At 41.6% G+C, this 16016-nt stretch overlaps 1 protein-coding gene across 4 annotated transcripts in view; it reads right to left on the reverse strand.

The window, feature by feature from the left end:
- Positions 1-16016, reverse strand: part of taf2 (TAF2 RNA polymerase II, TATA box binding protein (TBP)-associated factor) — a 152615-nt gene that overhangs the window by 74150 nt on the left and 62449 nt on the right. For all 4 annotated transcript variants that reach the window (XM_068032198.1, XM_068032200.1, XM_068032199.1 and 1 more), the window contains 2 exons: positions 7690-7789; positions 3664-3749 (listed from right to left, as the gene is read on the reverse strand). In XM_068032198.1, the coding sequence (XP_067888299.1) occupies positions 3664-3749; positions 7690-7789 (186 nt within the window). The remainder of the gene's footprint in view (positions 1-3663; positions 3750-7689; positions 7790-16016) is intronic.

Consider the following 16016-nt stretch of genomic DNA (forward strand, 5'->3'; position numbering starts at 1 on the left):
ACTGCTCCATTTCCACAAATATTTGATGATATGAGAACCAACAGTCAGTGTTTATTGCTTCTTCCAATTCAAATTCAGCTGTACATTACACTTGCACACTTTCAATATGAACCAAATTTCAATCCATCTAAATGTCTAAAAAGATGTTTGGTGTGGTATCATGCAGTTCTGAGGCAAAGGGGGAGTGTTACAGCCAGGTGAGAAAGAGGTCTAGGGTTCCCTTTCAGCCTTCACCTGGTTTTACTGTAACAGGGTTTAATTTTAAACATATCGTGTTTTTGGCTCCCCCTTGTTGAATCTTTGTTCACCACTTTCCAATTATAAGGCAAAGAAACCAGCACAACGGGTTTTCTCAGGTTTAAAGAAGAAAAGGGAAATTTTATTAAACTTCAACTCTAATTCGGTTAACGCCTACGGATACATGACGTGCCCACGCTAGCATGCACACGCGATACACACATGCAGATAGGGACAGAAAAGAGAAGAAAAATACAGTGGAAACGTTTGAGGCAATAGCTGTAGAATTGTTATGGTTCTTTGAGCTCACTGTAGAGTCCTTGATTGTAGGTAGATCTTAATTTTCGTTGGGGCCCAGTATTCTTCTTAAACTTGTTCACTGTAGGAGACTTTTCTCTCTTGGGGTTCATATGTCTTCAGTGGGTTTTGGAGTTCCGTGAGAAAGAGAAAGGAGCAGACAGGAGAGGTCATGGCGAGGACCTTTTCAATCCAGGAGCAACAGCTTTCTGTTCAAAACTCTACAATTCAGAAAAAAAAGACTGCCAAGCAGGTTAGTCATGTGACTAACTGGTTTGACCAGATCTGTTTGTGGATTGTATTGGAGCGAGGGATAGCTCCTTTGTTCCAACACTGTCTGTTAATATGCAAAAATGTCTTTCCAGCCAGGGCCCTGACAATCCCTTGTTGCAGTCCTTCTTTTCTCCCCAGCAATAATTTGAAATTTAATGTCCATGTGGCGAAGTTAATGTGCGTCATTCTTGGCAGGTGGAAGCCTGCATGACAGGGAGAGTAAAATTCAATTTCTGGACTGTGCTGATTTAGCCGAATCTCAGGCAGCACAGCAGTTAGGGGCACAATTGGCCTCAACAGTCCAAGAATGAAAAGAATATCAAGAGCCGTCATTCCTGAACACGATTAAGTGACACTTGCTGGAAAATGCCTGCATGTGGACATCAGATGAAGATAAGATTTAACTTAACTGTGATGAGTTGAAGCTCCCAACACTCACTAGTTTGGCTCATACATGAAGGATTGTCACTTGAATACCAGCATTGGACTGCCAGTGTACATGGAATTGGACTTAAACATGAGTCATTGCCTTCAGGGTAGGGATAGAAAATTAACAGAACAAAGTCATGAGATTCTAACCAAAAGACAGATTCCCAAATGGACACAAGGAAATACAATAAAAATTAAATCACATGTAATATTATGCTCAACAATAACTATATTGTTTGTGTGAGAGAGAGAGATGGCTAGATTATAATGAAGTCATTGTTTTTCTGATAAACTCAAATAGCATGCACCATAGTAGCAGTAAATCTGAAACAGGAGAACGCGAGTAAGAGGCTGAATGAAAGACAGATATATAGAGATCATCGAGAGATGCAGCACTGAAACAGGCCCTTCGAGTCTGTGCTGACTATCAACCACCCATTTTTCTAATCCTACATTAATCCCATATTCCCTACCACATCCCCACCATCCTCCTACCACCTACCTACACTAGGGGCAATTTACAATGGCCAATTTACCTATCAACCTGCACATTTTTGGCTGTGGGAGGAAACTGGAGCACCCGGCGGAAACCCACGCGATCACAGGGAGAACTTGCAAATTCCGCACAGGCAGTACCCAGAATTGAACCCGGGTCACTGGAGCTGTGAGGCTGCGGTGCTAACCACTGTGCCGCCCTATATATCAGAGAGAGACTGAGAAAAAGAGGTAAATTACATGAAAGAAAGCTCGGGTCTCATCAACTAAGAGCCCAAATTACTAGTAGTTCCTATGTGACTGTGACAAAGGTAAATTATCTCTCTTTGAACTTCCCGATCTGTCTGCAGCCTTTGACACACACCATCCTCCTCCAATGCCTCTCCACTGTCGTCCAGCTGGTGGGAATACATTCACGGTTCCATTCTTATCTATCTAATCATTACCAGAAAATCACTTGCAATGGCTTCTCTCCCCACTCGCACACTGTTACCTCTGGTGTCCCCCAAGGATCTATCCTTGGCCCCCTCCTATTTCTCATCCACATGCTACCCCTTGATGACATCGGCTGAAAGCACACTGTTAGTTTTCACATTACACTGATGACACCCAGCTCTACTTCACCATCACCTCACCTCCATTTCTCCACTTAGTTAAATTATCAGACTGTTTGCCCAATATCCAGTACTAGATGAGCAGAAATTTCCTCCAACTAAACATTGGGAAAACAGAAGCCATTGCCTTCATTCCCCACTACAAACACCATTTCCAACTGCTGACTCTAACCCTCTCCTTGGCAACTGTCTGAGGCTGAACGAGACTGTTTGTAACCTTGTTGTCACCCAAAATGATCATTCAACAGCATATCCATGCCGAAGACCACCTAATTCCACCTCCATAACATCACCTGACTCCACCCCTGCCTCAAGTCATCTGCTGTTGAAGCCCTCATCCATGCCTTTGTTACCTTAGGACTTGACTATTCCAATGCACTCTAACCAGCCTCCCACATTCCCATAAAGTTGAGGTCAGCCAAATCTCTGCTGCCTGTGTCATTACTCACGCCAAGTCCTGCTCACCCATCACCCCTGTGCACGCCGACTACTCTGGTTCATGGTCAAGCAACGCTTCAATTTTAAAATTCTCTTCCTTGTTTTCAAGTCCCTCCATGGCCTCTCCCCTCCCTATCTCTAATCTCCTCCAGCCCCATAACCCTAGAGATATCTGCTCATCTAATTCTGGTCTCAAGCATCCATGATTTTAACTGTTTCCCCTTTGGTGGCCATGCCTTCAGCTGCCGAGGCCCTAAGCTCTGCAATTCTCTGCCTAAACCTCTCTACTGCTCTTTCTTCCTTTAAAGAAGTTCCTTAAAACCTACCTCTTTGACAAAGTTTTGGCCACCTGCCCTAATATCACCATATGTGGCTTGCTGTCAAATCTTGCTTTGTGGAGTGCCTTGGGCCCTTTTATTATGTTAAAGATGCTATATAAATACAAGTTGTTGTTGTCATGATGTCTTGTTCTTTAATATAGAGTGTAATTTAAGGTCACAATAATGTGATGACTGGATGGGTGTTTTTTTTTAAATGCTCTGAAAACTGTTAAATTTAAATCAACAATGAGCAACACAATAGGGGCTTTGTGCATTTTCAAACACAGCAATCAAAGGCAACTGACAAAACAGACCAAAACAACTACAAATGTCACAAACTCTTCAAAGATATCTACACGTGGCAACAGTCAGCTTTGCTTGGACCCCTGGATATAACAGTCAATTATATATTCAGTTGGGAGAATAATCAGGCACTGCAAACAGCTACCAGATTGAAGTGGTATAGTCATACTTGAGGAGCGAAAACAGATTTAAAAAAGGTAATGAAGAACCTCCTGTAACCTTTCACACCAGACAATTACAAATAAGAGATCACTCACGTTTCTTTCTCTTTCACCCCTGTAAATGTGGGATGCAGCAAAACTCCACCAGTTCTCAATTCATAATCCACTATTTTGTCCAGCTCCTTCAAAGTACAAACATAATTATTACATCTTTCAATATTACAATCATGTATTTTGACTAAAATCATTATTTAACATTCATCCACAAATGCTCAACCCCTTATTCATGCCTTTGTTACCTCTAGACTTGACTATTCATGGCCGGCCTCTCATCTTCCACCCTCTATAAACTTGATTTCATCCAAAATTCTACAGCCCATACCCTGATTAAAACTAAGTCCCATCCACCCATCATCCCCATGCTCACTGACCTAAATTGGCACCTTGTCTGACAAGCTCCTCGATTTTAAAATTCACATCCTTATTTCTAAATCACTCCATGGCCCACCCCTTCCTGTAACTACAATATCTTCCAACCCTACAACTATCCAAGATCTCTGCACTCTCAAATTCTGGCCTCTTGTGCATCCCTGATTTTAGTCACCCACCATTGGCTGCCATAACTTTAGGTACCTGGGCCCTCCCCAAGCCTCTCCACGTCTCTTCACCTCACAACCTCCTTTAAGACACTCCTTAAAACCAACCTCTTTGACCAAGTTTTTTGGTCATTTGTCCTACTATCTGCTTATGTGGCTCAGTGTTTGATAACACTCCGATGAAGCACCCTGGGGTGTTTTACTAGGTTAAAGCCACTATATAAATGGAAATTGTTGCTGCTGTTATTTAAAAACGTTGAGCTCTTTCGAATAAAGATGGATATTGGGTATTGTCTATTTACTCCTGGCCCTGAAGTTGCTTTGAAATAGAGGCCTGTGACACTTCCTTAAAAAATGTATAATTTGTATTGCATAAACACGAAACTTTAAACCATTTTTTGTGGGCAATCACAATCATATCATAACCAGGATTTGTGCAGTATGTGCTATCGGCTCATAGTTTCAGAATTCACCAGGCTCATTTAATGTGGAACTGCACAAATTAAATGTCATGTTTACCTACATTACAACGGTGACATTTTAAAATCGTTTAATAGGTTGTGAAGAGCTTTGAGTTATCCTGACAATATGGCAGGTGCTACATAAATGCAAAGTTATTTCTTTAATTCTTACAAAGGCAAGAGATTTGTATCCAAATCTCAAGGTGAAAAGACAATGAGATAACTTGGTCAGTCATAGTGTCTAATTAATGGGTTATAACTAATAAAATTAAAGTTGAACTAGAAAATAAAACTTATGATACACTGCGCACAAGGAAGAAAATCTTAGCAAAGTAATATTTAAGGAACTTAAATTTTCAACAATATTGTTATCATGGAAATTTCTTAACCATCGCATGTAATTTTCAATTATGGCATGTCAACCATCCAAGGTGCAACAGCAATGAAACATAGAAACAAAAAAGTTATGGGACAGCAATGAAACACAGAAACAGAAAATTTATGGGACAGCAATGATGGGCAGCAGAGTGGTATGGCTTGTTGGACCTTCAAACCTAATCTGCTATTGAACGGTAGCATACAGACTTATTTCACAATTTGCTACAATCAAAGTGCCTGATTTCAGCCATGATTGAGGTAATGAGCATGGTGCGGTGAGATTAAAAAAAGAAAGAGATCAGCAATACTGTGGTATCGAGAGACAGGATGCGGATCTCTAACATGAACTCTCAAGCCGAGAAAGCATGGTGCAGCAATACTTGATGAAATATAATAGAACTTGACAAAAACTACAGCGATATTGAAAAGCAACATGATTTTCAGTGATTTCCAATGTATTAATTCATTTTCAAGTTAATAAGAACAAGAAAACACAATGACACAACACACGTCAGAAAAAGTGCCCTCAACAGAACAGTTGCAACATATTTCTTACAACATTAATTATTCCTGAAATTATTTTGAAACAATGTTTTTAAACCAAAAAGAAACAAAAACAAATTAACAGATAACAAAGATCGCTGCAGCACTGGAATTATCAAGAATAAGCTTCAGAAAAAATGCCTTGACTTAAAAATATAGCATATCATTGGTTTTAGTTAGATCTTCATTAAGCATCCAACGATCTACTAACTTGCAAATAGACACCAATGTTAGGAAAAATGCTAAGAATTTCTTTTTTCACACAAGTAGTTTGTGCTGAACTTGATTTGCCATTCTATGTCCCAAAAATCTACTTCAAATATAAATCCTTCATGTGCATACTCTAATGCAACTATCAATAGATGACAAATTTATTCCACTTTGCAACAGGTGATCCAAATTAAAACAAATCTGTCCAGCACTCATAATTCCAGAATGCAACCTATGCATTTGTACACTAAAGCAACTTTATCTAGTTTATTCAGAAATAAGTAATGTTTGTACACAAGACATGTTTTAAATACTCAAAAAATCAAAAAACCATACCTGGACTCCTTACCTAAGGAAGGCCATATTTGCCTTAGAAGGGTTTTTTGTTATTTGTTCATGGGATGTGAGCATCGCTGGCAAGGCCAGCCTTTATTGCCCATCGCCAATTGCCCTCGAGAAGGTGGTGGTGAGCCACCTTCTGAAGCCACCACAGTCAATGTGGCATATGTACACCCACAGTGCTGTTAGGGAGGGAGTAATGGTTCACTAAACTAATTCCTGTGAAGAGAGGGATACCCTGTGAGAAGAGATTAAGTACAGTGGGCCTATATTACCTTGAGTTTAGAAAAACAAAAGATGATTTCACTGAAATGTAAAAACATCAGAGAGGGCTTGACAGGGTGGATGCTAAAAGACTGCCCTGGCTGGAGATTCTAGAACTGGGGTCACAGTCTCAGGATAAGGTGTCAGCCATTTAGAACTGAAATGAGGTGAAATTTCTTCACCCAGAGGGTTGTGTATCCTTGGAATTCTCTGCCCCAGAGGACTGTGGATGCTCAGTCGATGAGTACATTCAAGACAGAGATCAATAGATTTTTGGATAGTAAGGGAATCAATAAAAATTGTGCTAGGTCAGGAAAGTGATGTTGAGGTAGAAGAAAAGAAATACTTGCATTTATATAGCACCTTTTCTGACCACCAGACGTCTCAGCCAATGAAGTACTTTTTGAAGTGTAGTCACTGTTGTAATGCAGCCAGTACATGCACTGCAAATTCCCACAAATAGAAATGTGATAATGACCAGATAATTTGTTTTTATGATGTCGATTGAGGGATAAATATTGGCCAGGACACCAGAGATAACACCCTTGCTCTTCTTTGAAATAGTGCCACAGGATCTTTTAAATCCACCCTGAGAAAGCAGATGGGGCCTTGGATTAACGTCTCATCTAAAAGATAGCACCTCCACCAGTGCATCACACCCTCAGTAGTGCACTGGAGTGTCAGCCTTGGATTTTGTGCTTAAGCCCCTTGTGACTCAGAGGCAAGAATGCTACCAACTGAGCCACAGCTGACACTGAAGATCAGCCATTAGGTTGCAGAATGGTGAAGCAGGCGCAAGAGATCATATGGCCCACGCCTGCTCCTATTTCCTATGTTTTTATACATAAAAAAATAAACAATCTAGGTTTGTAAACTGTTTTTTAAGTTAGTTAAATTATTTAATTTTCATTTATAATTGACAGCGTATAGTGACACCTGAAGTCCTAGCCAGATTAGAGATGATTGGGTAATTTACCCCAGCATTGACACACTGTTTGAAGAGACTGGGATTGATTTTACACACATAATTTGTATTATGTAACAGTTCTCCACTCACTGCATTCTGTGAGGGAAATAATCGTGCTTTTATCGGGAGATTTTGCTGCAGTTTCCAGTGATGAGTTCTGTTTGCTTAATTCATCGAAACTCTTGAAATAAACTTGGTTTACTGTCAAATTGACTTTGCGGTAAGTTCTGCCACAAGTGTCACCCCACTTCCGACTCATTGGCTAACAGCAGTGTCAATATTAACTTTGTTTGTAATTAACCAGGCATTACTTTACAATAAAGTTAGCCCTCTTAGATCGGATTCCAATCATTGCTCATGGTACCTCTTTAATCCAGTGTCTGTATTCATTAACACCAAAGGTTTTCTTCATCCAAAGGCCATAAATGTATCCAGAGATCCCTTTCAACACCCACTCATCTGACCTGCAGAAGCAAAGCTGGAAAGATGAGTACTCAAAAGAATAAAAAAATTCAGTATCAGTGCAACAAATATCATTTTTTCAAATATATTGCTTGCCCACTCCCCCCACCCATCTTCAGTTATGGAGAGAAGGGGGGGGAGCAATAAGTTGAGAAAATTTGGAATTGATTAAATAAGAACGTAAAAGGTTTTGGGAGAAGAAAATCACCAATGAAGACATGTTTACAAATGCATCATTTCAAGTGCAGTGATCAGAGTGGGGCTGTCAAAGATAACTCTCCCATGCAGCTCTTGCACCACATACTATAAATAAAGGAGAAACAATTAAGCGGGGATTTTACAAAATACATTAGATACTTGTGGATACCAGGTGGTGTCACAAGCAATGGAAACATTTTTTTTTAGAAAAAAATTGGTCTGAAACTTGATTTGAATTGGCACCCTGCAAGCCATATAAATGGTTCCAAGCTGAGACTGACTACCTGAGTATAATCTGTAAATCATTTCCCCATGTCATTTTTATTCTCAATATAAAACACACTCACTTTATCACAAATAGTCTTTGTTGCATTTCAATTAACCCATTGAATATTGAATTTTCTTTGCTGTTTTCAAACAGTATATGCTTCCTGGATTTTTTTCTTCATCTTCTTCTTTGGCCTCCTTGTCTCGAGAGACAATGGGTAAGCGCCTGGACGTGGTCAGTGGTTTGTGAAGCAGTGCCTGGAGTGGCTATAAAGGCCAATTCTAGAATGACAGACTCTTCCACAGGTGCTGCAGATAAAATTGGTTGTCGGGGCTGTTACACAGTTGGCTCTCTCCTTGCGCTTCTGTTTTTTCCTGCCAACTGCTAAGTCTCTTTGAATCGCCACGCTTTAGCCCCGCCTTTATGGTTGCCCGCCAGCTCTGGCGATCACTGGCAACTGACTCCCACGACTTGTGATCAATGTCACAGGACTTCATGTCGCGTTTGCAGACGTCTTTAAAGCGGAGACATGGACGGCCGGTGGGTCTGGTACCAGTGACGAGCTCGCTGTACAATGTGTCCTTGGGGATCCTGCCATCGTCCATGCGGCTCACATGGCCAAGCCATCTCAAGCGCCGCTGACTCAGTAGTGTGTATATGCTGGGGATGTTGGCCGCCTCGAGGACTTCTGTGTTGGAGATACGGTCCTGCCACCTGATGCCAAGGATTCTCCGGAGGCAGTGAAGATGGAATGAATTGAGACGTCGCTCTTGGCTGACGTACGTTGCCCAGGCCTCGCTGCCGTAGAGCAAGGTACTGAGGACACAGGCTTGATACACTTGGACATTTGTGTTCTGTGTCAGTGCGCAATTTTCCCACACTCTTTTGGCCAGTTTTTTCAGAGCAGAGGAAGCCTTTCCCATGCGCTTTTTTAAATTCTGCATCGAGAGACAGGTTACTGGTGATATTTGAGCCTAGATAGGTGAACTCTTGAACCACTTCCAGAGCGTGGTGGCCGATATTGATGGATGGGGCATTTCTGACGTCCTGTCCCATGATGTTCGTTTTCTTGAGGCTGATGGTTAGGCCAAATTCATTGCAGGCAGCCGCAAACCTGTTGATGAGTCTCTGCAGACACTCTTCAATGTGAGATGTTCATGCAGCATCGTCAGCAAAGAGGAGTTCCCTGATGAGGACTTTCCGTACCTTGGTCTTCGCTTTTAGACAGGCAAGGTTGAATAACCTGCCACCTGATCTTGTGTGGAGGAAAATTCCTTCTTCTGAAGACTTGAACGCATGAGAGCAGCAGGGAGATGATGATCCCAAACAGTGTAGGTGCGAGAACACAGCCCTGTTTCACGCCACGCAGGATTGGAAAGGGGTCTGATGAGGCGCCGCTATGCTGAATTGTGCCTTTCATATTGTCATGGAATGAGGTGATGATACTTAGTATCTTTGGTGGACATCCAATCTTTTCTAGTAGCCTGAAGAGACCACGTCTGCTGACGAGGTCAAAGGCCTTGGTGAGATCAATGAAAGCGACGTAGAGGGGCATCTGTTGTTCACGGCATTTCTCCTGTAGCTGGCGAAGGGAGAACAGCATGTCAATGGTGGATCTCTTTGCTCGAAAGCCACACTGTGCCTCAGGATAGACACGCTCAGCCAGCTTCTGGAGCCTGTTTAAGGCGACACGAGTGAAGACTTTCCCCACTATGCTGAGCAGGGAGATTCCACGGTAGTTGTTGCAGTCACCGCGGTCACCCTTGTTCTTATAGAGGGTGATGATATTGGCATCATGCATGTCCTGTGGTACTGCACCCTTGTCCCAGCACAGGCAAAGCAGTTCATGCAGTGTTGAAAGAATAGCAGGCTTGGCACTCTTGATGGTTTCAGGGGTAATGCCATCCTTCCCAGGGGCTTTTCCGCTGGCTAGAGAATCAATGGTATCAGTGAGTTCCGATTTTGTTGGCTGTATGTCCAGCTCATCCATGACTGGCAGAGACAGGGCTGCATTGAAGGCGGTCTCAGTGACAACATTTTCCCTGGAGTACAGTTCTAGGTAGTGTTCCACCCAGCGGTCCATTTGTTTGCGTTGGTCAGTGATCGTGTCCCCTGATTTAGATTTGAGGGGGGCAATCTTCTTGATGGTTGGCCCAAAAGCTCTCTTAATGCCATCATATATTCCTCTGATATTTCCTGTGTCTGAGGCCAGCTGAATATGACTGCATAGGTGTTGCCAGTAATCATTTGTGCAGCGCCTGACTGTTCTTTGTGCCGCGCTTCTGGCAGCTTTAAGCGCTACGGATGTTAACTCGCTGGGGGCTTTCTTGTAGTTCAGCAGTGCAATGCGCTTAGCGGCTATGACAGGTTCCAGCTCTTCAATGTGAGATTGAAACCAGTCTGCGTTCCGCGTCACACGATTGCCATAGGTGGTCATTGCTGAGTCATAGATGGCGTCTCTGATGTGGGCCCACTTGGTCCCTACATCCCCTGTGGGAGTGTTTTGGAGGGCTTTTTCAAGTGAATTTAGAAACTTACGTAACAGCTGTGGATGAGAAATTCTGCTAGTGTTGATGCGCGGGCGGCCTTTCTGCTTGGAGTGATGCAGCTTCTTTGCTTTGAGGCTAACCTTGCTGCACACCAGGGAGCGGTCGGTGTCGCAGTCCGCACTGTGGAAGCTGCGTGTGATTTGAACGCTGTTTAAAGAGGCTCGCCTTGTGATGATGAGATCCAGCTGGTGCCAACGACGTGATCTTGGGTGCCTCCAAGAAACCTGGTGACAGGGTTTAGTGTAACGTATGCTCACTGGAAAACTTTTTCTCTATTCCCCCATGCAAACATTCAATTACAATTAATCGTAGGCAATCACCTTCGATTAAAAGACTTCATATTTCATCCAATCATTGACTGAACACATCACAGAACCATAGAACAATTACAGCACAAAAGGAGGCCATTCAGCTCATTGTCTCCACGCCAGCCAAAAAAATCTAGCTGCCCAATCTAATCCTACCTTCCAACACCTGGTCCATAGCCTTGCAGGTTACAGCAATTCAGGTACATGTTCAGATACCTTTTAAAAGAATTGAGGGTTTCTGCCTCCACCACCATTCCTGGCAGTGAATTCCAGACACCCACCACCCTCTGGGTGAAAAGCTTTTCATGTGCCCTCTAATCCTTGTACCAATCACCTCAAATCTGTGTTCCTTGGTAATTTGCCTCCCCACTAGGGGAAACTGGTCCTTCCTGTCCACCCTATCTAGGCCCCTCATAATTTTGTACACCTCAAATAAGTCACCCCTCAGCCTCCTCAGTTCCAGGGAAAGCAACCCTAGCCGATCCAATCCTTCCTCACAGCTGCAACTTTCAAGCCCTGGCAACATTCTTGTAAATCTCCTCTGTACTCCCTCCAGAGCAATTATGTCCTTTCTGTAATGTGGTGACCAGAACTGCATGCAATACTTCAGCTGTGGCCTAACCAGTGTTTTATACAGTTCCAGCATCACAATCCTGCTTTTGTATTCTATACCTCGGCTAATAAAGGAAAGCAACCCATATGCCTTCTTCACCACTCTATCTGCCTGTCCTGCCACCTTCAGGGACCTGTGGACATGCACACCAAGGTCTCTCACTCCTTCTACCCCTCTCAATATCCTCCCATTTATTGTGTATACCCTTGCTTTATTTGCCCTCCCCAAATGCATTATCTCACACTTCTCTGGATTGAATTCCATTTGCCACTTTCCCGTCCACTCATCCAAACCATTGATATCATTCTGGAGCTTGCAACGTTCTTTAAAATGACCATCGACACTGGTAATCAAGCACATTAGCATTAGAGAGAATTCTTCCTTGTTGAAGGGGCTAATTATTGTAAATTAAAGGGAGCTAAGAGGAAATGTATTCAGTACCCTTTTCCAATACAGTCTTGGAGAGGAAAAAGGCACAAAAATATTTCTTCTGCCCGTTAGGGGTGATTTCTCACCATCAGAATGGTGATTCACAATGTTGTGCCCTAAAAAGCACCATGCTGATATAAACAGGTGTGCTACCAAGCAACTGTATTGTAGTCATGAGGAAATCACTATTCTACCTGGTTCTGGATGTAAGAGTGTAAAATATTCAGTACTTGTTGGGGTGACAGCCGTACAACATACTAAAACTTGAACCAGCATACCACCAGGTGGTAGGATGCAAACACGCTCCTTTGAGCCACATATGCAAGTTCTTAATTTTATTCACTGCTATGGGAAGAACATAAGAACATAAATAGAGCAGGAATAGAAGATACAGTCCCTCGAGCCTACTCCGCCAATCAATATCATGGTTGATCTTCTGCCTCAACTCCACTTTCCCACACACTCCCCATATCCCTCAATTCCCTGAGAGACCAGAAATCTGTGTCTCAGCCTTAAATATACTCAACGACTGAGCATCCATAACCCTCTTGGCTAGAGAATTCCAAGATTCACAACCCTTTGAGTGAAGAAGTTTCACCTCCTCTCAACCCTAAATGATCAACCCCTTATCCTGAGTCTGTGCCCCCATGTTCTAGATTCCCCAGCCAGGGGAAAAACAACTCTCAGTGTCTACTCTCTCAAGCCCCTTCAGAATCATCATGTTTCATGTTTCAATGAGATCACCTCTCATTCTTCTAAACTCCAGGGACATGACATTTGCCTGCCTAATTGCTTGCTGTACCTGGCATGACTTTGTGTTCCTTGTACGAATACACCCAAGTCTCTCTAAACATCATTTACAAGTTTCACACCTTTTAAAAACATTCTGCTTTTCTGTTCTTACTGCCAAAGTGAATAACCTCACACTTTCCTACATTATACTCCATCTACCATCTTGTTGCCCACTCACTTTACCTGTCTATATCTATTTGCAGCCTTTGCGCCCTCCTCACAGCTTACGTTTCCACCTAGCTTTGTATCAGCAGTAAACTTAAATACATTACTCTCTGTCTCTTTGTGTAAGTCATTAATATAGATTGTAAACAGCTGAGGCCCCGGCACTGATCCTTGCAGCACTCCCATTACTTACAGCCTGCCTGCTTGAAAATGCTCAGTTTATCCTTATTCTCTGCTTCCTGTCCATTAACCAATTCTCTATCCATGCTAATGTATTACCCCAAACTCCATATGCCTTTATCCTGCATATTAACCTTTTATATGGTACCTTACTGAAAGCCTTTTGGAAATCGAAGTATACTGCATCTTCTGGTTCTCCTTTATCTACCCAGTTACATTCTCAAAAAACTAATAGAATTGTCAAACACTATTTCCCTTTCTTAAAACCATGTTGTTTGATCATACTATGATTTTTAAGTGCATTGTTAAGACTTCCTTAATAATAGATACCAGAATTTTCCTGACAACTGTTGCCAGGTTAACTGACATGGTATTCCCTGTTTTCTCTCCCTCCTTTCTTGAATAGTGGTGTTACATTTGCTAATTTCCAATCTACTGGAACTGTTCGACAATCTAAAGAATTTTGGAAAATCAACCAATGCATCCACCATCTCCACAGCTTCCTCTTTCAGAACCCTAGGGTGTAGGCCATCAAGTCCTGGGGATTTGTCGGCTTTTAGACCCTTACGTTTCTCCAATACCTTTTCTCTCCTGGTATTGATTGCCTCAAGTTCCTCACTCTTACTAGCCCCTTGGCTACCCTTTATTTCTGGCATATAATTTGTGTCTTCTACTGTGCAGACACAAAACATTTGTTCAACATCTTTACTATTTCCTCATTCCCCATGATAATTTCTCCTGTCTCTGCCTCCAAAGAACCAACTTTTGCTTTAGTTACTCTCTTCCTTTTTTAAGATACACAGAAAAGCTCTTATGATCTGTTTTTATATTCCTGGCTAGTTTAGTCTCATATTCTATTTTTTCCCTCATCAATTTTTTAATCGCCCTTTGCTGGTTGCTAAAACACTCCCAATCCTCAGGTTTAAGACAACTCTTTGCAACATTATAAGTCTCTTCTTTTAATCTAATACTATCCATAACTTCCTTACTAAGCCTCAGATGGATCTTTCTGGTTGAGTTTTTTTTTAAATGGAATGTATTTTTGATGAACATTTTGAATCGTTTCTTTAAATGTTGCCAACTGTTTATTTACCACCATACCTTTTAGTCTGTTTACCCAATCAACCTTAGCCAGCTCTCCTCTCATACCTATGTAATTGGCTTTAAGTTCAAGATTCTTGTTTGGGACTGAAGTATGTCACTTTCAATCTGAATATGGAATTCAAGTGTATTATGATCACCTTTTCCCCCAGAGGATCTTTTATTATGAAATTACTAATTAAACCTGCCTCATTGCCCAATACTAGATCTAAAATAGATTTATCCCTAGTTAGTTCTACAACATATTGTTCCAGCAAACTGTCGCAAAAGCATTCGAGAAATTCATCTTCCAGACTACTATTGCCAATTTGATTTGTCTAGTCTATATGAAGATTAAAGTCCCCCACAATTATTACATCACCTTAGTTACAAGCTCTAATTACTTCTTGCTTAATGCTCTGTCCAATGGTATAACTACTATTAGGGGGCCTATAAACTACTCCCACCAGCTTTTTCTGACCCTTAACCCTTTTTATTCCTGATCTCCACCCATACTGATTTTATTTCCTGATCTTCTGAACAAGATCCTTTCGCAATACAGTTCTTATGTCATCCTATACTATGACGGCTACTCCTCCTCCTTTTCCATTCTGTCTGTCTTTTCAAAATGTTCTGCACCCTGGAATATTTATTTCCCAACCTTGGTCACCTTGTAACCATGTCTTGGTAATGGTGATTAGATTTAAACCATTTATCTTTGTGCCGCTAATTCATCTCTTATTGCGAATGCATCACACATTCAGATAAAAAGATCCTTTATTTTAATATTCTCACTTCTATTCTTTGCATGAACCTTATTTATTGATGCACTATTATCTTTAAACTCTGTGTCCTTTCCTGTCCACTCTATTCGTCTTTACCCAAATTGCTACACTGCTCTATTGTCTTGACTTTTGTCTTTAGACTTCTAAAGGTTTCTAGGTTCGAAGCAGAGACATGGCATATCAGGTAATTCCCACAGGGAATAATAGCAGGGTCAATTATGTGAGTCACTTTCATGCTGCTATATAGCACTGCTGGCAATTGCCTGGAAGTGGTTTTGCAGGCCATCTTCTTTGCCAGTCATGGTAGGCAAAATGGGGGAAAAAAATAAGAAAACATATTATATGGGGAAAGAAGTTGAGAACATTCAGTGCACGTCAGATATTGCTCTGCGTGTAAGTATTTAATCCCAGTTATAGAGATTTTGAAGAAAACGTTTGAGAGATGAAAAGTAAGAGAAATATGAAAGCATGTGCCACATTTGCAATAATCTTTGTCACAAGTAAAGCTGGCTTTTAATCTCACACCTATTGAATGAACAATTGAAGTAATAGGGCAGCACACATTGTTTGATGAAAACAATGCTTAACTTTGAGTCATTCCTGCCTGAAGAAGAATAAGCTAAATATTTCACAGTTGCATTCTCTATGCCCTCTATGGAAATGCCCAATTTAGTTTTTGGAGAACCTTTATTCAAATTTTTTAAGAGACAAGAGCAAAATACTGTGGATACTGGAAATCTGAAATAAAAATAAAAAATTTTGGAAATACTCAGCAGGTCAGGAAGTGTCTATGAAGAGAGAAACAGAGTTAACATTTCTGGTTGATGACCTTTCATCAGAACCTTCAGGTCATCGACCTGAA

This window comes from Heterodontus francisci, chromosome 5 (genome assembly GCF_036365525.1).
Source record: "Heterodontus francisci isolate sHetFra1 chromosome 5, sHetFra1.hap1, whole genome shotgun sequence".
NCBI lineage: Eukaryota > Metazoa > Chordata > Chondrichthyes > Heterodontiformes > Heterodontidae > Heterodontus > Heterodontus francisci.